The 10,137-nt window shown below is 38.8% G+C and overlaps 1 protein-coding gene across 4 annotated transcripts in view; it reads right to left on the bottom strand.

Moving 5' to 3' along the window:
• Positions 1-316: 316 nt before the first annotated feature.
• Positions 317-10,137, bottom strand: part of B3GNT2 (UDP-GlcNAc:betaGal beta-1,3-N-acetylglucosaminyltransferase 2) — a 31,673-nt gene continuing 21,852 nt past the window's right edge. For 3 of the 4 annotated variants that reach the window (XM_090050388.1, XM_090050380.1, XM_090050369.1), the window contains exon 2: positions 317-2,805. In XM_090050388.1, the coding sequence (XP_089906514.1) occupies positions 1,600-2,796 (1,197 nt within the window). In that variant the 5' untranslated portion in view covers positions 2,797-2,805 and the 3' untranslated portion in view covers positions 317-1,599. Of the gene's footprint in view, positions 2,806-5,440; positions 5,633-10,137 lie in introns of those variants that run through there. The other variant, XM_090050398.1, reaches the window with a different exon arrangement.

Here is a 10,137-nt window from a genome sequence, read left to right as displayed (position 1 = left end):
ACAATTCCCTATTTCTAACTCTGTAGTTTTTCCTAGGGGGGTTTAAAAAGGAGTTCATTATTCTTGCTCTTTACTATTTGATGTCGTCTTAGCCCAACTGTAGTTTAAGTACTTAGAAAGCTGAAACATAATTAGGACTCAGCATGTCTTTCTGCCATCTCTACTGCATTCTAGACTGCAAACAGTAGTATACTGAATAAACAACTTGATATTCCTAAGAAGTTCTTTAAAATAGCTTTTTATGGTTTCTTATTCATTTAACAGCTTGATAGCTCCACAGGTCTGTATTAAAATGGAGAAGGAGACATACAAAAACTACTTAAATCACATTTTATTTTTCAAATTCAAAAATAACAATTAGCTTTATTTAACATATGTTACACATCTCAGATTTAAAATACCATGCTCTATTTAAATATCTGAGTGACAACACTATACAAATAAAATGTTACACAAAATATATTTAAGAAAATGTTTTGGTCTTCAATCTGAACAATAAATAGACAGGCACTTCTACATATACAAAGGAAGCAGTCACTATTAGAATAATTCTCATATAAGCAAAATGAGGAAACAGAGCAAGAAAAAAAAAGATTCTGAGTTTTGAGAACATTTAACCCTACATGAGCCATCATGCAACTTGCAAGTTTCTGTTTCAAATTTTGAAACATTTAAGAAGATCTGCACAATTCTAGATTTGCTACCAGCTTGTAGAAGAGATCCAAACCAAATTTTTATAAGCTGACTGCAATTTCACATTTCAGTATCAAATCAAGCTACTTGGTAAGGGTTTTGAAGCCAATACAGAAAACAAGACGGACCAAGTAGCCTTTCACAGGAGTGACAAAACCATTTAAAATATCATTTATGCTTTGAAAAAAATCAGAAACAAAACTGTGCCTATTGCCAAGATGATCTCTCCTTCCCCTTGGGTATTCAAACCTCTTTTAAGTTTTATCCCTTTTGAAGTTATATTGTGCTTAAAAAAAAAAATAAAATAAATTGAAGAAAAAGCACTACTCAAAAAAGGGAAAATCCTCCAGACTTTGATAGACACATTTTTGCACAGCAGATCACATTTAAATGAGAGAATACTGTAGGATAAGACACAGGAAGAGTAAATAAGAATAACATTAAAGCATTTAAATAAAATTTGATTTCCTCCAATTTCTAAATTTCCAAGTGATGTTGCTATTTCATTCAGGCAGCATCTTTCATGGAAATAGTTTACATCTTCTCCCATCACCAGTAATGAAAGATGCAACAGCAACTGTAAGTGGGTAACTCCATACTTCCAATGTTACAAACAGCTAACCAAATCAATGATTTGGGTGTTAAAACTTCTGAAGTTTATTTTAATTTATTTTTAGGCAAGTTTGAAACATAATGACCACTGCAACAGTGGAAAGATCAGGACCACATCTTCACATAATACCATCAAAAGTTATTACATTACTATTATCACTTTTTGAAGTATGGACAGAAAAAGTTTCTAGCTAATGAAGACAAAGGACTTTTAATAGTTCAGAGAGGAAATCAGACCCAAACTTGGAAAAGAAGTATTTGGACTTAAGACACTTATACACATTACTTAATGCATTAACAATTTAAGTGTGGATTCTGTAACTGTGTCCAAATCTTAATCATTTCTTGAGGTTTTCTGCTATGCACCAACATTAAGCTTGTATAGGAACATATGTTATTCCTGTATTTCTCTTCAATATCAAATGTTTTGAAGCCTTTGTGTTTTTCTGGAGCAAGCCCAAGTTTCTGAAGGCACATTCCAGTATAAACATCATCAATAGGATAGAGAAGTACCTGGTCAGATGCATTATTCAGTCTCAGTGCCAAGTCACCAGAGTACAGAAACCCACCACCTCCGGCATATGGAGGATAAGAACCTTCATAAACACTTTCCGGGATGTAGTATTTCAACTTTTTCTCTCGATGAGGTCCAGCATCTTTAATCACATCACCTATAAACAAGTCTTTGGCTTTGTCCTTTGATAAGCTCTTCAAGTAATCCAGGATCTGATGAGTATTCACAAAAACATCATCATCCCCCTTAAAGATAAACTGGACATCTGGACAACTGTTAGTGACCCATTTAAGGAACAGCACCTCTTTCAGAGTCAAATTGAAGAAAGTGTCTCTGTAGTTCCAAAGAAGAATGTCTTTATGAGTTTGACTCTCAAACTTCAACATGGCTGACAGGTTGGGAAAATTATCTTCTGGTGGGGTCTGCCCCAGTAAGAAGACCCTCACTACTGTTATACCTCTTAATTTAATTTCTTTCCCCCAAGATTCCCGAATTGCTTGCCTTCTATCAAAATGTGGTATAAGTGACTTGATAGCCAGCAGCAGAAAAGGTTTATGTTTGCATTTGTTTGGCTGATCCACTAGTAATGAGTAATTTCTACATCTCAAATAATACAGAAAATCTTTAAATCTGTCTGGCAAATTTGCGAAGTCATTAACCTCTGAAGTCACTGATGGGTCAGGATCACAGGAATTCAGAACACTAGCATTTGAAATTAAACTTTCTTCTACAGTCATATTGGAAAGCAAGGTTAAAATGGGGTTGTACAGGAGATCAAGCTTCTGTTGCTGTTTATTCCAATAGGCCTTGTGAGGCCTCCAGAATTTCCTCCAGAATTTGCTGGCAGGTATAACAACCTGTCCTTTTGTGTTCTTCTCGTGGCCACCACTTCTTGAAACTTCCACAATTACATAAATAAAAAAGTTTACCATCATTAGAATTCCGAACAGCTTTAATCTTCTGCGTCCAACACTCATTTCTCATATCTGCAAAGAAAAGGGGTGATGTTATATTTTATTCAATTGTTTTCATCATGTTACTTATTTCAGAACAACACAGAATATTGCCAACCACTTCAAAACCATAAACAAGCTCAAGTCAATGACTGAAGATCTGGGGTCTTCCTTCCTTAAACAAAACAACCCCTCCCCCCACCAAACAATGCACGACCCTCTAGTATGTAAGTTCTTTGTTACAGTTGTAAGGGTTTAGGGTCTATTACAAAACAAAGTCTCTATCAGTCTAAAATTTTACTTAAACTTCTACAATAGAACAATGTATTGGCATAAACATTCAATTTAGCAATTAACTACTTTCTGAGAGATTCTTACATGTCCTGCAGGTACAAGCAAAGACATAAGATCCAGAGCAGGGGTCAGCAACATTTTTGGGCAGAGCACCAAAAACACCCACAACCTCTATCTGGAAGATGTTGGCGTGCTAGTAATGGATGGCTGGGGAGCCCTGAGGGACCTGATTTTTGTGGCAGTGCAGTTGGGGCCCCTACCCTGCCCATGGCGCATATGTGCCTGCCGCCTGCAACGAGCAAAGGCCCTGCAGACCTCGGTGCAGCTGCTTGCAGCCTCCCTCCCACCTGCTGCAAGCAGTCTGGGCTCCATGGCAGGTGGAGCCTTGTGCCACCTGCAGAGCTCTGGCCCAACTTGTTGCCAGTGGCAGGTGCACACATGCATGCTTTGGGGAGGACAGTGGGAAAGGGGCCAGGGCTGCGCTGCCACAACTAGGAGGCAGCCCCACACATCTTTTCCATGACCTGCCCCAGGTGTGCATGTACCCGCCACCAGCAATCAACTGGGCCTGGGCTCTGCAGACCCCAGTGCAGCTGCCTGCAGCTTTCCAGCTGCCCACCAGACAGCCCACACTCTGGAAAGGTCCCTGCCACCTGCCATGCAGGCCAGGCTGCTTGCAACAGCTGGCGGGGAGGCTGCAAGCAGCTGCACCACAGTCCACAGAGCCCCAGCCCAGCTTGTTGCCAGCGGAGGGTGCATATGTGCCTTGGGGAGGATGGCAGGGGGGAGACGGGGGCCAGCTGCAAGAGGCCCAGTCCTTGTTGTGGCAGCACAACCCCAGCCCCTTCCCTGCAACTTGGCATGCACACCTTGGGGCAGACAAAAATACCTTCGCATGCCATGCTCTGGCATACATGCAGGGGGTTGCTAACCCCTGATCTAAAAGGTTTCAGGTTGACATCCCCAGGAAGTACCTATCATCTTGGTAGGTACACCTACACTTCTTCATGCTGCAGGGTCTGAGCTTCTCAACAAAATGCTGCTCTTGAACTTTTTAAAATCTTTTTCTCAAAAATCCTTTCTACTATTTGATCTCTGACAAATTGTAAGCTTACTGTGATTACATATAAATGAAGCCCAAGAAAAATGCATTTTCCCTTCCTCCTGTAGTGCTACCAAAACTCATCTTTTAAGCATCTTCTTTTTAAAAAATTCAAATAAGAGCTTCTAGACTATTACCAACAGCCTTTTACTATTGGTAATGTATTACCAATAGACCTTTTTCTGCAAAAAGCAGGTCTTAGAAATTGAGGTATACATTATAAGCAACAATACAAAAACTTCCTAAAAAGAGAAAAACCATGTCTGTAGGATCCACAGGGAGCAGAACAGTGAACAAGTTCATTTCCACTGTTGCTACGCAGTTTTTTACTACAAGAAACATCTCCTCTTCTCCCACATTCATTTTGCTTTTCAAAAAATAAGACGCATGTCTTATTCATGGACATGCAGCATGTGAGAAAACATGGTAAATTGAGGCCTCATGTAAAGTATATACAGGCCTTCCATGAATAGCTAATTTTTGTTTTTACCAGCTGAACACCCCTAAAACAAAAAAACCCCTACAAAATAAACTGGTTCAGATAAATGAACCAAATGAAAAATGCTTTAAAAACAATAAAGTCTGATACAAAATCAATTCACCAAAAGTAAAATGTTTTATATTGAGCAACTGTTAAAACAAAGGGGGGGGGGAGGAAGAAGGAAATGACAGATTATGCACAAACATGCAGAGAAGGTGGTGTTGGTATATGGTGCTTACACATACTTCAGCATTTGGAGCATTCATCCAAGATGTGGAAAGACCTGGTTTCAATTATCTCTCAACATCTCACATCCCTAAAAACATACCCCAGCTATCAGGCTATAAGGATGGGATATTCTTAGATCTCTCCTGTTGTCGAGTTTCCACTAAATCAAAACATTCACTAGATTGGGTGCCCCTGCCCCTCCTAGATGAGTCCTAACCCAAAAAGCTAGAGGAGAATTCTTGGAGATCCATCTCAGAATATGCCATACCTGGGTTGCTTAGTTCTTCCATATCAGGCAAAATAAGTTTAACCAAAGTGCCCCACCTCTTGCGTAAGACATTCCCCAGGCCACGTTTTGTGAATCTAATAAAAATTTTCCCCAGGTAAAATATATATTCAAATTTGAATCAAATTTCTAAATGGGGATCTGAGAAGACCAAAACCACATTTTGGGTTAATTTACTATTGACCAACAATTACAACCAGCTGCGAGTATAAACACCTATATGAACACTCCTTACAACAGCCAAAGGATGACATTACCATGGTCCCCCTGCCTTTACCTGGGGCAGATTAAGGTGTTATGTCAGGACTGTAGTTTTGTTAAATGTTTAGACAATGGATTTGAATAGGATGACTTTGATAGGGATAATCTTGCCACAGGCAGAGAGCAGGGCTGCATGTCCTAGGGAGGTCCCTTCCAGCCCTGCTTTTTGGATTCTATGAAAAATAAGATAATATCAAATTATACAAGTTTATAGGATATTTTTAGCTCTTTTGAATATTTACTATGAGCACGCCAGCTAACAGGAGCCAAAATATTAAAGGAAACAGACCCATTGTTTATTTTCTTTATTCCTGACAGAAGAAAGCACCAAGAGCAGACAAAGGATGCCACAAGGATATCACAAAGTAGATTAATATGATGGACAGCTTTTTAGTTTACTCCACCTTTCCATCTTGCTATCTCTGTTAGTAGGTCAAATTAACAAGATATCAGTTAATATAATTATGCTGATAAATCTAGAAAAAGGTGAGGTATAAGGAACTGCATCACAGCTAGAGATCACTGAAAAGAAAGTTTACCCACCCAGATGTCCTGGGAATTGCTGCATAAATTACCACAATGTAAAAAGCAGCATATATTACCCTTTGAACAGTGAATTCTTGCTGAATTTAACACTAAAGCAAAAGACTGTATTAGAATGGACAAAGTAAATTAGATTATTCTTGGTAGTGCCAGAATAAATTACCAATGTAAAGCAGCATATATTACCCTTTGAACAGTGAATTCTTGCTGAATTTAACACTAAAGCAAAAGACTGTATTAGAATGGACCAAGTAAATTAGATTATTCTTGGTAGTGCCAGAATGATGTTATAGCTGTGATGGTCCAGGAATTACATGAGGGCCAAGGATTTTTGAGGGTGGGAACTTTAGCCAAAGCATGCAATTGGTCCAATAAAAGTTAGACAAGCTTCTGAATGCAAGGCTTCCTTATATTCATCAATTATTCATGCAAGGCAATCCTGCATCAAAAGCCTGTCTAGCTTTATCCCAACCCCACAGTTGGTCCAATAAAATCCTTGCCTCCCACCCACAAAAATCCTTGTCTCAGATTATTCTTGAGAAAAGGGAACACAAACAGAATCTTCATACCATCTTAATCTGGCCCTCTTGTGCAACTACATTATAATGACAGTATTTAATTACAAGTTTATTTTTCCCCACAGAAATTCCGCCTTATTTGGAGTACAGGTTGAACAGTCCTTGATATTCTATTTTATCCCTGTTGTTCACTGCATGGCCCACTGCTTCACGAAACACTATTCACCTTCTACTATGAAGATAGAAGTCCTTAATTTCTTCAGGAGATCTTCCACAGTGCTCATCACTACAGTAATTGAATACTTAGTGAACATTAATTCACCTTCACGGTGCCCTGTGAGACAGAATCATACCTTCTATGGATGGGGAACATGAAAGGCTTAATGTTAAAAGTGCCTATTTATTATGACTATTTTACTGGGAGGTACCCAGGGCCCAATTTTTAGAGTAAATGCAGAGCAGAGCCCCAATTTGACTCCAGTGATGACTATGTGTGGAGCACTATTTGCTAGTCAGATAGGAATATCTTAAGTTAGACACCCATGTTGAACATGCAATTAGAAACCACTTGTTCTAGTTTATGCTCCTTCCTATATCTTCAGAAAGTATAAAGTGGTCAGGGAATGAAGCAACATATGGGTCCTATGGACAAGAGCTTCCTTTACTATATGAGCTAGTAGAAGACTGAGGGTTTGGTTTTTTATATGGTACAACTGAAAAAAAGTGAACCTGGCAGAACCAACACATTCCTTAACAGTAGTAGTGGGTGGTGCTACTAGCCCCAGGTCTGAAAATATCAGATGGGATTTCCGGCTTCTTTAAAAACTACTATTACTACTGCTGCTGAAGAGAATGCTGTAGAGAAGGCAGGTACAAACAGCTATCAGTTTAGACACAAATGAAAAATATTTCTCTCTGTGTTATAAACAAAAAAGCCATTAAAAAGTTCCATCTAATAGCACAAATGTGTTCAATATCTTGTTCACCAATAAAGTTATGAAACATTTGTATTTTTAAAATTCAAAAGATAAGGCAGTTTGTTTAATTTATTCTTACAGCTTGGATAGGTAATGACAGATAGAGTGGTTTGTTTGTTTTTTAACTCAGCAATGAAGTCTCTTGATTAAGTTGTAGGTCTTCAAAAAGTGATTTTAAAAAGAAAGAGAAAGCTATTTGAGAGCATTAGCATTTAACCTCTATTGGAACTGTATATTGAGATAGCCGAACTAAAAATGCAACAAGTTTGAAATGGAAAAATAAAAGACTTGAAAGATAAATCAAGCCAGTGGAACAAAATTGCTGAAAGATTATTTTGTAACATGTAATTCATTTAGTATTTTAAAAGATTTTTTAAGGAATAAAGACAGTATCTGGAGTCACACAGACTACTACACCTATCAATTTTAACCATCATACTTGAGGATATAAACTAATGTTAGGCAACCGCTCTCACATGAAGGGAACAAGATTTACAGTTCAAAAACTAGTAATATGGCTGTGGTTATTACCATAGGAAGTGTCTCAAGGCAAGTTTTGCTCTGACCTGGGCAGCTCACATAGTGACTGATCAAAAAGGAAGCAGCACAAATTTTGAGTTCCAGGTAACTTGCCAGCAACAGCAATAGAAAAAATGTGCAAAAGTGCTGTTTCAGTGCTTTCACCTTGATGGTCAGAACCTGAGCAGGTCAAAAGGACTGAATCTACTACAGATGTCTAACTAAAGGCACAAGCGAGGATTTCTTGAAACAATATCTTTTATTAGATCAAATGGACCCAAAGATAGGATAGTATCTTTTACATATCGGTTCAATAAAAAGATATCACTCTAAGAAATCCTTGCATTGCATCATTTCTGGACCATCATGGCTACACGAGAAAAGGAGCTACTGTTATATAAAACAGTTAAGAGCTGAAGTACAGTCAAGAAGCCTAAAGGAGGCCACTAGTGTTTCTCATTCATCCTTGCCTTATACCAAATACTTTTACATTTAATTTTGGGACTGAATTATGCCCTCTTCCCCTTGGACTGGAATTGCTGTTAAGATAGTGGATTCATACACTTTCTCTAACAAGAACTGGTTAGAGAAAAGGTACTAACAAAAGGTCATCGTAACATATTACTTTGAGTAAAAAGACAGTGCGTGTATCTACACAAGATGCTAGAGTGCAGCAGACTAATTCTATTGCACATTAGCACATCATGCCAACAGCCATCCTAATGCACTAACGTGCAGTAGAATTAATCTACTGTGCATTAGCATCGCGTAAGAGAGATGTGTGCTGGTGCTACTGCCATAATTATGATGCATTAATGCACACGTGAATGTAGCCTGTGTGTACTAAGTTGTAACTAAAGTAGATCAGTACAAGCCTAATGCATGTGGATTTAAGTGCGTCTATACAAGGGTTTGCATTGTTATAATCAAAACTGTTTTAAAAAAAAATTTAATTTAAAAAAGCCAAACTTCTGTATGTAAACATAATTTTACTTTTTCTGACCTGCTCATTAGAAGTGCATTTTTTCTTTTTTATCAGTTTCTCTTGTCCCCGTATCCTTAGTTACTTGGTTTGGGTCATTTACACTTTCTTCTAAAGAAAGGCATAAGATAGCTTCAGAAAAGTCGTATTTGTTTCACAAATATTCATATTATAGCATTTACGCCTCTGCTGATGACAACAACACAGATCCTTTTGGGACACATGAATATAATTCTATACAATCAGCCAAAAAAGTCAAAGAATAACAGAAGTTTCTTATTCTACTATCCCCATTACTCACTTGCTTTCAGTCTATCCTCTACCAAAATCATTGAGGGTACCCCAACTGAGAAAAATGAAATCATTTTCAAAATAGCTTCTCCTTCTTTAAACTTTATGAGCAAGACCCTACCAGCACTTCAGGTTTGGCTGTTGCCATAATGTGGTACTTTTCAGTTTGGGTATATGGGAGATAGGGATCTCAAGAACCACCTTAATAAAAATTAAAGAAAGAAAAATTACAAATGCACAAAAGCCCAGACAGTAGTGATAATCAACCCTTGTAACTTCATTGTTCAGGGAGGAAATAATGGGGATCTCGTCCTGAGGCCCCCTCAAAATGCACACAAAGGTGCAATGGTATCTAACCACACATTCATGGCAGGAGCCATGACTGTGGGATAACGCACTAGATCCCATTGCATCTGATAGCTGGTGCAGAAGAGCCTGATCCCAGGCTTCCTTAGCACTAGCAAGAAGCAAGCTCTCTTACTGGGAGCCCCCTCAGCTGAGCGACTCCCACCTACAAGGATGCCCCAAACATCTGCAGCTATCTCCCTCCCTGGGGTTTCACACACCCCCTAGGCTGGGAGACAGAAGCCGCACCTAGCTGATTCATAAGATTGGGAAGCAAGCTGCAGGGACCCAGCATCTGCAGCTGCTGGGACTGAAAGTACCCAGCATTTATGGGACTCGCAGCCTGGACTGGGCAAGGAAGACCCCTGGGATGGAAGCCCACAGCTGACAGGGCTCCCAGCTGCAGGAGAGACCATGCTATATTTGTAAATCAGGGTGGATTTAATTTAAATCATGACTTAAATCACTGGTCAGGAAGCCTCAACTTAATCATTGTTTTCTACAAAAAGTGCATTCTTGTTTGATATAACCTTCACTA

Source organism: Crocodylus siamensis, chromosome 1 (genome assembly GCF_052110815.1).
Source record: "Crocodylus siamensis isolate JL-2025a chromosome 1, ASM5211081v1, whole genome shotgun sequence".
Taxonomy (NCBI): domain Eukaryota; kingdom Metazoa; phylum Chordata; order Crocodylia; family Crocodylidae; genus Crocodylus; species Crocodylus siamensis.
Note: the sequence above shows the minus strand (reverse complement) of the source record. Positions and strands in the feature narration are given on the sequence as shown.